This window comes from Hyperolius riggenbachi, chromosome 11, assembly GCF_040937935.1.
Source record: "Hyperolius riggenbachi isolate aHypRig1 chromosome 11, aHypRig1.pri, whole genome shotgun sequence".
Classification (NCBI taxonomy): domain Eukaryota; kingdom Metazoa; phylum Chordata; class Amphibia; order Anura; family Hyperoliidae; genus Hyperolius; species Hyperolius riggenbachi.
Window position 1 is genome coordinate 115,506,693 of NC_090656.1, and position 13,143 is coordinate 115,519,835.

At 39.2% G+C, this 13,143-nt stretch overlaps 1 protein-coding gene across 1 annotated transcript in view; it reads left to right on the forward strand.

Moving 5' to 3' along the window:
* The first annotated feature begins 446 nt into the window (after positions 1-446).
* Positions 447-13,143, forward strand: part of LOC137537849 (mucin-5AC-like) — a 73,707-nt gene continuing 61,010 nt past the window's right edge. Inside the window, exons 1-9 of the mRNA XM_068259801.1 lie at positions 447-519; positions 4,178-4,204; positions 6,416-6,472; positions 8,146-8,196; positions 8,866-8,916; positions 9,382-9,643; positions 10,585-10,702; positions 12,477-12,567; positions 12,656-12,762. Coding sequence (XP_068115902.1) covers positions 447-519; positions 4,178-4,204; positions 6,416-6,472; positions 8,146-8,196; positions 8,866-8,916; positions 9,382-9,643; positions 10,585-10,702; positions 12,477-12,567; positions 12,656-12,762 — 837 coding nt within the window. The remainder of the gene's footprint in view (positions 520-4,177; positions 4,205-6,415; positions 6,473-8,145; positions 8,197-8,865; positions 8,917-9,381; positions 9,644-10,584; positions 10,703-12,476; positions 12,568-12,655; positions 12,763-13,143) is intronic.

The window sequence follows — 13,143 nt, forward strand, 5'->3', positions numbered from 1 at the left end:
CATTGCCCAGCATGCTAAATGATGGTGTTTTCATATTTCTTCTATACATCCCAAAAGTAAACATAGATTTATCTTAATCTTCTATCGATCAATTGTAAATTAGTGAGTTAAATATTCAATTAGTGACAAGGAAAGTAAATTTATTTTTCTTTTCAGGCAAATCACTAATTATTAAAATGTCTTTCATACAAGTCGGTGAATCACCTCCTCCCATAATACAAACATCCTTGGATAGCTCCTTTGTCCTTTTGAGCTTGACCACAATAGTACATCCTACATGTTGGTAGTGCCAATATCTACCCCACTGACTCCACCTCAGGTGTAATCCTGGCAGCATCCTTGCCCATTACTCTGAGATGACTCTATAAAAGGGCTTGAAATATTCAGTCATCCGTTCCTCCTACATTGTCCCCAGTTCGGTCACAAGTAACCGAACTGCACGCAACATGGGGACACATAGAGGACTTCTGTTCTCTATAGGGAGCTTCCTCCTAATTCTCGCTTGTGTCCAGGCACAAGGTAAGTAGCACATTGTAAAAGAAAAATTAACTTTAACATTAAAATTATGATACAGTTGCCACTTAATAGGTTTGAAAGTTGCAGAGCTTAGTCTGAATACAAAAAAACTATTTGAGATGAATTACATTAAAATGTCAAATGATGTGAAGATGTAGAGTCATTGGATAAAAAATTAGTTCAAAATATTTTTAATGTCATTGGCTGTTTTATAAAATATACAGCATGTATAAGGTAATGTGTGACAAAGGCTAGTAACTCACACTGGAATTCATTTTATTTTTACTTCGGAAAGTTAGATTACTTAAGAGATCGTGTGGCTGATTTACCAAAACCAGTGTGCTGAAAACTGGAGCAAGGGAAAAGTAGTTGCCTGGGAGAGCCAATCAGAGTCCTTGTTTCATGTAAAAGCTAAAACCTGACTGGTTGCGCCACTGTTGCTCCAGTTACCCTTGGATTGGTCTTGATAAAGCTGCCATTTTTTTTTTTTGCATGAGGAAGATTGACTTATGTTTTTGCTATTAGCACTGTCTTGTTAATAAAGGCGATTTACTCTGCAAACTTGCACACAGTGATACAGTTTTGTTTACTATTGTCTTATTTTTGTGTATAAATTACATTTATTATTTTTGTTCTGATGTAGCAGGCAAAATTAAATAAAAGCATGCAACATAGAATGTTAAAATGAACAAAAATACTTAAAAAAGCTATAAAAATGGTTTATTTAAACTTATAGCTTAGGGTGGCCATATGGGACTGACCATGCCCTCAATTCAACAACCTGATACAATGCTTAGGCGGTAGTCTAAGGGTGTGGAGAACCATGGTTATGGTAGTGGCACTACTGACCAGTTCAACTGCTTGTTTCCCACAGAAATGGTTGAATTTGCTGGAGATTCTCATGGGGAAGCCCTTTAGCTCATCTCATTGAGAAGAGGCCAGTAGTTATTATTATTAATTGCACATATAGATTAATTGATTGGCCATGGATTGGAGACCACAACTCTTACAGAATACATTGTTTTAATAGCTCTCATGTAGCAAGTTCGCTTCTATGCAGAGGGGGGGGTGGAGAGAAGTATTTTCTCCGGGGGAATCGTCCCTTATGGCTTTTTCCTGAGTTTTCTTGTAGGAGATATTTTTCATCTTCTATGTAAAATAAGTTATCAGCACTTAGCAAATGAAAAACATGCCAGGTAGTAGGTGGAAAAGTACAATCAAAACTATTTTAAGTATTTTCTTGCCCCCTGATGATTTAAAAGACATTTTATTGACAAGTTTGAAAATATCACTTAGGAGTAAACTCAGGAGAAAAAGCTAATTGCATATGGGCCCATGACATTGTGTCATCTTCTGTTTAAAATATCTAGAAAGTACTGTTTGGCACTTTTTCAATCAGAATCAGAATCGGTTTGGCCAGTTCTGAAAAGTTACTTGAAACAGAAGAAAAATGATCTACTAGGAGAAAACTTAGGAGAAAAAAGTGAATTGAATAAGGGCATCTTCGGATGTTACTAAGATATTAGAGCAGTACTGCAATGATGTACAAGCACATCCAAACTCTGGTGCTCCATATCAGAGAGCTGTAATACTATGCCAGCATACCACTGAGCGACAGAATATGTACATATATTTTTTTTTACATTTTTCATCACCTGCTTTACTGTTCTTTCTTCTTTCTACTGAGGATATTAGTGGATACAAAATAACAGGCAATAGTAACACATGTTGTAAAAACAGACCAGAGACTAAGGTATGGCTTTGACACACCGTGTTCTGGCATTTGGTGTCGTGTGTATTTAGCCTTTTATAGATCTAGAAGCACAGTGATAGGCTGGCTTCAGTAACGCTATTCTATTCAATCTGTTGATATATCTCTTATATAAACATTGGTTGAATAACTGAATTACACAGATATGTTTCTAAGCATTAAGCAAATATGGAAGGATTTAGTAGAAGCTAGTCATACAGGATTTAGCTCATTATTGTTCAGTTTGCTGATAACTACTGCTGCCAAAGTGTAATTGTTGTCTTAGAATCATTTTAGTAGCTTAAGCTATCTATGTAGTATATTTAGAGATAAAAAAGATAAATCCCTGGTAGAGCCAGAGACTCATATGTCTTCAAAATGCTTAATTGATTTCTGCAACATTTAATCAATTAAGTAAAAAAAAAAAAAAAAAAAAGCTATCTATTGGAAACGTGGAATCGGATAGGGGCATTTGGGGCATTTAAGTAGCCAAATTCCAAATATATGTATTTATTTTTTTCCAGCTCACATCATGCAGTTACAAACTGTATGCAACATGGAATTGGGCTACTTATTAAATGCCCCTTCTGCGGATTTGATTGGATCACTTCCAAGCTTCATATAATTTTCATTAACGTTGCATGCAAGCTGTAATAGTTAGCATCTCACTGACCCTCTCTACAAGTGATTATGTCCAAAACAATAACATACACCACAGAATCCATCACGATTAAACAAAACATAACATATCTTAGGAAGTCCTGAGAATCATAAATCCTACTTTAGAAAAGTGTGAGATTAACCAGCTATTTTTGTAACTCTGCAAGGCACAAACCATCATACAAATAAATTAGATTGGGATTGATACATATTATTAAGAGCCCATGAGTAAAATACACATTTTTTCAAATAGCACCATAAATAAATACACTTACTTATAGAAATATAGTTATCACACCCGACAACTGATGGTGGGACCAACTGGGGATTTACGTCCAGATTATGTATCTAAATACCTAATGCAAAGCCATAGCTTAGAAGATTTTTTATTTTATGTTTTTATTTCAGTAGAAGTAGATGTGCTTTCTCTAATGTACTTGTATTTAAAAGAGAGAGGAAGAATATTTTTCTGCGACTGGTGCCCCAGTCAAGCTAATTGCACATGTGCACTCCCATCTGTGTGCATTCCACAGTTGCGCACCCATTGCTGTGAGCATCTGCACATGGGCATCTCTCAGAAGAATGAACTGCGCACGTGCAGAACGCTCCTGTCAAGGGCCAGACGGTGGAGCACTCACGGACAGGATCGCACATGCGCAGTGGAGCTCCAGTCTGTAGGAATTTAAGAGCTGACAGTGGGAATCCCTTATGACACCCCTGCAATAGATGCTTAGGGCTCTTTCACATTAGGGCAGATTTTGTGCGTTAACGCAAACGGCTAACGTTTGCGTTAACCAAGGTAAGATGAAAGTCCTTAGACTTTCATTTTAACTTTCACACAACCGACGCTGCGTTTCGATGCGTTGCGGTTCCGATGCACCCGGGCGCAGTTTTTCGTCCAACGCACCCGCGAGCCGGCGTTTTCCGTCGGGTTTAATTACCAGCTACCGCCGCTGATTGCGTCGCACCGCAGATACCCGACAACACGCCGCAGGCAGACAACGCGTGCAGGAGAATGGCTCCTGCACGCGTTGTCTAATGTGAAAGAGCCCTTAGACATTTCAGGAAATCAGGCTTTTATGTTTGTTTTGTTATTACAATTATTATTAGAGATTAAAGCGAGAGAGCAGAGGGGTAGAGGGGTGGTGCTTGGATTGGGAAGACAGAAAGATACAGATTGATACATGTAATCGATGGTTATGCAGAGGATGACTAACTACAAAGGATTTTAATAATCTGTTCTCATTTCAGGCAGTCAAGAGCAGCAAAGAGCTTCAGGTAAGACTACATGTCCTTTTTTAAAACTTTAAAAGAACACTTGTTTAATCCCATCTGGACAACTATAGTGGTCAAGATAGAAGCCGCTCTGGTCTGTTTCTGTGGCAGGTGTCGCGCCCACCCATTGTATTTGCCCATTAGTCACAGCTATCACAACATTTAAATTATGTTTCTAGTGCAATGTATGGTGACAAAATATTATTTGGAAATAAAGGTGTCTTTTTTTCTGTCTTGTTATTTTTTGTGTTCGCTCCCTAATTACAAGCCCTCATTTGCTAACATAACAGTAATATACCTACATTACATACATCGTAAAATGCCCATAATGCAACTATTTATGGGGTTTTTTTTCAAACTTTTTTTTACTGAGTTTATTTGGTAACTGGGGGGAGGGGGAGTTTAGAAGTGATTCATTTTATTAATTTTTAATTAAAATTTGTCCTCAGTGTATTTTTACTATTTTGCCACTAGATGGCACTACGATCACTCTCCTGATTTTTCTGGAAGTTTTTCTTTCTTGCTTAATTTTACTTTTCACTATTACGAATGGACATGGCCCCTAATCGGGGTCATGTCCATTCATGCCAGACACTGTGATTGGATTGAGGAACATCAGTTCCCCTTCCCCAATTGCCGCTATGTTAATGCTGCGGATACAAAATGGCGGGCACACCCATGTGCAATAGATAATTTACGTATGATCAGTAGTGATAAAGTTATTGGTGAATGAATGGCCAGAGCGCTTACAGGGGGAAATCGCTTCAGTACTTGAGGTGAAAATACCCGTAGACTGAAGTGGTTAAAGACATAAAACCATAGCTAGGGCACTAGAATTGTAAATGTAAATTGTAAAAGTTTTAATGTAATGTAAAATATAAAACACGGATAGGAAGGTAGATTTCCTCCAAGCAAACATACATTATAATGTGAAACAATAAATACAGACATTATTGCACACAAAAGTATGGATTTCACATGGTTGACCTGCTTTCACAAATTCATATGTACTGTATGTAGCCTGGCCATACACATAACTTAAAGAGGAACTCCAGTGAACATTTTACTGTTGGCAGGTGATGTAGCTGCTGCATGGTTTTTGGCAGTTGGAAACAGCTGTAAACAGCTATTTCCCACAAAAGTTTGAACGTTTCTTGTGGGAGGGGTTACCTGTGGGAGGGGTTTCACCACCATATCAGCCATACAGCGCCCCCTGATGGTCTGTTTATGAAAAGGAATAGATTTCTCATGTAAAAGGGGGTATCAGCTACTGATTGGGATAAAGTTCAATTTTTGGTCGGAGTTTCTCTTTAAAAGGAACCCGAGGTGAGAGACATATGGACGCTGACATATTTATTTCTTTTTAACAGCTTGTGGACCTAGGTAATTGAAATCTACACCCTGTTTGGGAGCTGTTATCTCTGCCTGGGCGTAGATTTCAATCATCCCCGCCGCACGTGCCGATTGATCTCGCTGTTACTACCACTGTCCGCGTTGCTGTACCCACTTGCTCCGTATATCAGGCAGTAGCCAGATTCATCAGCTCCTGACCCCATTATTGGTGTGAGGCAATCACAGTACTTAAAAGGACATGGGCAGCTCTGGTCTTAAAGCAGCCAGAGCCGTCCCTTCAAGAAAACGTTAAACAATGCACATTACCTGGCTGTCCTGCAAATGCACTGTCTCTAATACTATAGCAAAAGACCCTGAACCAGTATGCAGTTTAGATGTTACTGATTAAAAAAAAAACGTCCAAGATTAGCTGCATGCTTGATTCAGGTGTTTGAATCATACACTACTGACCAGACAGATCAGAAGGACAGCCAAGCAACTGGTATAAAAAGGAAATAAATATGGCAGCCTCCAAATGTTTCTCAACCTGGATTCCTTTTAACCTGGGGAAGGATCTTACCCCTACACATATGTTATTGCCATATATTAAAGTCTGTATTTTCCCTGTTACATATGGTAATATTTGTTCCTTTGGAGGCAAGTGATGTTTCTATCCATATTTTTAATTGTTTTATCACCACTAAACATTAGAACTCATTAGATTAGTTCTGTGCATTATTGCCCTCGACCCATTAATAGCATGACATTTTAGTGCTCAGTATCACGTCTTCAGGGGAAAGGGGAAGCCGTTAACACAAATATTGTAATATGTATCATGTAACAGAATTTTTATAATTTTTTTATTTACGTATTGTTTTGTAGGCTGGGACTCTGTGGAGCAACAGTACAATGGCATCAATGTACAGGACTATCAATCAGGTATTTAAACCTACCTGGTTTTGATTTAGTTTTGCATAGGTTTTGATAAGTGGATATCTTTGTATAGTGATAATAATCACCGTCTATGCTATTCATGTTATATTATAATAATCTTTATAGAAAAATTGCAGATTAAATGAAATAATTATTTTAAAAGATAATTGTAAAGGTAACATAAGCCAACGCTATGCCAAATCAAGCATACATTTCCTCTTGATATTACAGTTATAATTCAGTACCAATTTCCCTTTAACCTCCTGAGCGATAATCCCGAGGTGAGCTCGGGGTATGTCGCGCAGGAGGAGTTCTCAGGCCCTGGTGGGCCGATTTGCATAAATTTTTTTTTGTTACACGCAGCTAGCACTTTGCTAGCTGCGTGTAACTTCCGATCGCCGCCGCTCGCCGCCGATCCGCCGCTACCCGCCGTGCCGCGCAGCCCCCCCCCTCCCCGACCCCTTGCGCAGCCTGGCCAATCAGTGCCAGGCAGCGCTGAGGGGTGGATCGGAACTCCCTCTGACGTCACGACGTCCATGACGTCGGTGATGTCATCCCGCCCCGTCGCCATGGTGACCGGGGATGCCCAGCAGGAAGTCCCGTTCTGAACGGGATTTCCTGCTTACTCTGATTGCCGAAGGCGATCAGAGTGGGTGGATGCCACTGCGCTGCGGCTATCATGCAGCAAGCCCTGGGCTCGCTACATGATTTAAAAAATAAAAAATTTAAAAAAATAGTGCTGCGCCACCTCCTGGGCGATATAATTGTATCGCCCAGAGGGTTAACAAATTCAACTCAAATTCAACTGGCTGTCAGGTATTTAGCTGTGCATCTACCATGCCAGCAGCCTTTATGTCTACACCAAACACTGCTGTGGTTTTGCTTGTTGATCTGAAAGGTTCTTTCCACATCTCCCTGCCAACCCTCCTGTGCTGCTCATTGCTGAATATAACAACATTAATTACATAGCAGTGATCTGTTCTCTGCTTATCAGGACAGAACAGGACAGGGCATAACAGGAAGGAAACAGGTTTTAGAGACAGGTAGCCAGGCAAGATGTGCAGATAGCAGATCGCAGGTATGTAATTCAGATCATAGATATGTGTACATAATGCTGTTATACACGTCAATAGGTAGCCATGATGAGTGATGAAGTTGCAAGGAACTGGAGGAGATATAAGGAAGTTATTGAACTAGCAGGTCGCAAAACAGTAGTGTTTGGTATATATGTAAAAACTGTTGATAAAGTGGAATACATGTACTGTATACAGTAAGCAGCCAATGTGCTCTCAGGTGTCTTAATGGGGTACCACCTACATTGCATTATAATTGTATTGTTGCTGAGAGGGGAAATTTAGGATTGATTTGTCACATTTTTGGGATTGATTTAGACTAAATTGAATGGATCCAATTTTTCACTTTTGATTATTGCGCTATAATATAACATTGAATACACTTATATATCCAACTGTGGACAACCAATTAGCAGGGACAGTCTGCCAAGCTTTCCTGGTAAGTGCTTGACTTTTGATATTATATTGAATTACTTTCAGGTTGGTCATATTTCATTCAAGAGAAAAGAATTGCTGTCCAATCAGCTGAGAGAAATACATGTTAATATTGCTTATATGCATTTCCTGTATTTTTAACTCTTTGGTCAATGTATTTTCCCTTAATAGAAGAACAGTCGTATGTGGAAGAGGATGACCAAGAAACACAGCAACAGTCAGGTGAGAACACAGAAGGTGGATTGCACACCACAGACTTTGATAATCAAGTGACTACTGCTAGGAATTGACAATCATAGTTGAGCATCCTATAAGTCTCTCTCTTTCTAACAACAGCTTTATCTCCAATACATTTCAAATGTGTATCATTGACTGCTATTGAATAGTGGAGGAATGTAACATTCAAATTCTGTGCTTGTACATACAAATAGGTTTAGTACTGTTATCAGTGATGTCAGGTAAAGTAATTTTGGGCCCTGCTGTACCTCATGAAATTGCTCCCAAATTCTACTTGCAAGGAGATTGTGATTTCAGCAAATTGCAATCGCTTCTGTGGGATCATGGCCATTCACTTTCAGAAGTGAAGCACTTTAGGAATAGCTGACGATTCCTAGAAAGCATAAATCACTGCTGAAAGCACTCTAGTGGGTCCCAGACCTAAGGGGGAGTGCACGCTTACGATTCTGATGAAACATTGTGGTCAAGGTTCAAAACTTCTGGGGCTTTTGCATGACCATAAGTGAATTTCCTAGTTGTGTTAAAGCATATATTTTACAAAGTAAAAAAACAGTGTCACATTCACAGCATAAACTGTCACTATTTTGATGAGGACACATTCATGAAGAAATGTTATTTCCAGTTACTGAACCCGGTATGTGTTTACATTTATAGATGGAAGACCAAAGGTGAACATTATCTCATCACCTGCTCCAGTCTTTCGAAGTAAGTCTATAGTCACCTGTGCTGATCTGAAACTGTGTTCTTCATTTATCATTCAGCAGCTGGAATAGTTGAAGTGTGGTTTCAAGGAGCAGGAGAGCTTCAAGAACATAACAATGATCTATATATTAGTTTACCTTAAAACTCATCAATATGTGCTGGGCAGCTATAGCATTAATTTAGACAAATTGTGTGACAGTATGATGCAATGTAATTAAAAAAGCTACATAAACCAAAATAATTCTGTTGCTGCTAATGTTCTATTCAATATTCGTACTACACATACAATTCATTATATCATAAGAGTTTTTTTTCACTTTAGGTATGCTTTAACTGAGTGCACTTTCTACCTGAAGTACATTTGTAATGTTTCCTGGGTAGCATCAGCAGACAATGATTAGTCTTATTTGTTACTTGGGGCTACTTTTTAACACATCATTCTGTATTGTTCTTTCTGATAATCTGTAGATATGAATCCTGCGCACAACTCAAGGATTTGCAGCACCTTTGGAAACCATCATTTCAAGACCTTTGATGGAGATGTGTACCATTTTCCGAGTCTCTGCAAAGTCCGTTTTGCCTCTCACTGTAAGGCTAATTTTGAGGACTTCCATGTAATGATGCAGCGTGAAGTTCTGAAAGAAGTCTCCATCATTTCTGCTATCAGCATTAAATTAGAAGGCATTGACATTCAAATTGTTAACAAAGTCATCACCGTAAGCAATGAAGTGTAAGTACACATTTTTTTTTATTTGATACCCCAAAGATGTATTAGATTATTGCAGATATTATTATTATCCTTGTGTCTCCTACCTGATCACACACCTCCATCAACGAACACCCATACTATGGATCTGAGTAAACTCAAATTGCCTAATCTCCATGCTGCCATCCAGTGACTGACAATGCACATATAGGGGATAAAGAGGCGCCCTGGTTGTATAAAATATGTTAAAAACAACTAAAAAGAAACAAGTGAGGTGGCTTACTACAGAGATGAAATTCTTAAACAAAGAATTTTTAATAACAGAGCACAGGTTGTGCTCTGTTATTAAAAATTCTTTGTTTAAGAATTTCATCTCTGTAGTAAGCCACCTCACTTGTTTCTTTTTAGTTGTTTTTAACATATTTTATACAATCAGGGCGCCTCTTTACCCCCTATATGTGCTAAATCCACCCCTCAGCGTTCCCCATTGAAGGGGTATAAACATTATCCACAGTGTTTTTACACGAGCCTAGTGCTTCTTTTTATCAAGGAGAGTGACCAGCCGAGGTCCTGATGGACCACCCCGAGTGGAGTCGGGTTCATTGTCTCCACCTGCTGCCAGTGGTCGCTTGCCCCTAGCAACCCACCTTTGTGAGTAGAATTTTTGCTTAATTCTTGCCAAAAATTGTGTTACTTTGACATACTGCACCATTGGGCTCCCGTTTTCTCTCTTGTATCTTTTGCTCCAGGGGGCTCACACACCCCATGCACTTTCAGTGACTGACAAGCATTTACTATACTCATATTGTGCTGCGTGATCTTGTTTGCATGTATTCCTGTTTTGTCTTATTGCTGTATGTCACCCTTAAATATTGTCTGTAACTTTAACTAATGTCCAGCGATACATAATATGTTGGCACTTTATAAATACAATAAATAAATAAATGTATTTTGTTTCCTTCCAGTGTGGAGACTATGCCATTCACTACTGGTGGAATTGAGATCGCCAAAAGCGGAAGCTATATCAGAGTTTATTCTAAAATTGGCTTTGAATTGCTCTGGAATGAACATGATTCCATTACGGTAAATCTAAACAAGCTTTATCAGTACAGAATTTCTCTTTCTTTCTTTTTATCCTAATAAAGTTATTCTTAGACTTAGATAAAAGATGTTGGGCCGGATGCAGTAAACTCCAGTAAAGTTTACCATTACTAATGTAGGAGGAGGACCAGAGGTTGTGCCACATGCGCTACTGTAACACACACACATTGCTATGGTAATACATGTTATGTCATGCATTAGCAATAGTACGTTAAAATGGTAAGATGTGTGGCAGTAAGGGTTAACAGTCGGTGCTCGCCGTGGGCTAGTAACAGTATAATAGCTGTGTCCTCCTTGCACATAGCAACTTTACCAGTTTACTGCACCAGGCCCGATGTCTTTGCTTAACTGTGGCAGCCAAAATCTATCTGCTCAAGCCTAAGGTAGAAAAAAAGCTATAAACTATTTCGGTGCTTGGTGTGGCATACTTGATACTCCAAACAACTAACAGTTGATCTATTAACCTATTTGGCGGTAACACTGAGTCAGGTTCGGGGCGGAAAACCGCATCTCAGAGTGGCAACCCCGAGCCTAACTCGTGGTAGCCACTGGTGCAGAGCCTTATGTCCAGCAGGTGTTTTTATTCACCTCCCCCCGGGATCCAGTTTCCAGCAGCCATTCTGCTTCCTGCCCTCGGAGGCTCTGCTTCCCTCTGGTGAGATTGCTATTTGTCGTCATGATGACGGATGGCAATCTCACTACAGGGTTACAGTGCCACCTGGAGGACAGAGGGAGAAGTGACGGGCTACATCTCAGGGAGGTGAGTAAGTGCTGGGCATCTGCAGATCTCTCTAGCAGCATTATCGTTTCCTGGTTTTAGTGTCTGAAAGCATAAAAAAATTGGCACCATTTTTATACTCTAAAATTTAGAAATAATCATAACGCCAGGGAGGTTAAATGGGATGATCAACAATGTTAAGGAGTACATATTTTATACTTTCTAAAACATTGATTGTAAGGCTGGCTCTATCTCAGAGCTCAGAGCAAGAATCAGTGGATGTCAGTGGCAGTAACTCACCTTCTCACCTGTATATCATTAGAGGTCTGAAACTCCGTCCCCCTCCATCAGCAGGGCGGCCTCGGCTATTGTTATCCAAAGTGTTCCAAAGCCCGTTGGCCACAGAACTTTGTAACAGTTTTGCAAAAAAAAAAAATAATAATAATACCCCAGTAGTTTGTCCAATGGGGGCGTGACAGCCGAGCAGGTGAGTTACTGCAGCTGACATCTGCCAATCCTAATAGCTTTGAGATAGAGCTTTACAGTAAACATTTAATAAATTATAAGATTGGTAATCTTTAATATCACTGGATGTTGAAAATGAACAGAAGGAAACGTAACTCTTATTTCTTATCTACTTCAGTAAGTCACTACCATAAAGATCGACTCATTTTCTCCCATTTTTGGTTAGGCATACTTCATTCCTACTAGGATCATTATTGTTAACATTGACCTCTATCTTTGGATAAAAGCTGACAGCTTAAAAGACGTCTAATTGTCGATCGGGCATGCTCTTGGCTGCAGCAATTTTTATCCAATTTGATAATAATTAACGAATCTGATGGTCAATGAGCCACCAAGTCTACAGATGTATGGCTACCTTAATACCTAGTGATAAAACAAGAGAGATACATCTCTTTGAATAGCTTGGATAGTGTTTTCCATTACAGAATAAAACTCTTTAACATCAATGTTTAGTTATTGGTACTACGTTTACAAACACACATAACATTTCTTACTGTTCTTTTCTTTGCTTAGTTGGAGTTAAATTCCAAATATGCTAACCAGACTTGTGGTCTCTGCGGGGATTATAATGGCATGCCACTTTACAATGAATTCATCCGAAACAGTAAGCAATCTTCCAATTCGTTGTACATGCAGAGATAAATACATATGACTCAATGTGACTCATGGAAACCCCCTTTTTTTTTAATCAGATGCCCAGCTTACTCACGCTCAGTATGGAAACCTTCAAAAAGTGAGTGATCCAGAGAAAAAGTGTGAAGACGTTGCAGAAGAACCAGAAAGTCAATGCGCTACAAATGTAAGCTTCTATAAGTGACAGTCGCTTGGTCCTTTTTTTTTTTTCAACTAGAAGTTTAATGAAAAAAATAAAGTGTAAACAGTGAACAATAACATCAATTTGTCAGTATACAGTGCATACAAAATTCAAAATGTAGCCATAGAGTCACTTGGTACTTTTAATGCCCTTTTCCCACATGTAGCATCATGTCATGGTACGCTCCCAGCCGCACCTTGTCACAGTGGCAATTAGTCTCTGTAAGACAGGCCAAAGTACCAGAAGTGCTTCGGTGCGCTGCAGGGTAACACAAAAGGTGCAGCGCATTACCCTGTGGTTCTTTCATATAGGAAAACAAGATGCTGTATAGCCCATATGCTGCACCACTCAGATTGTATCAAAAGT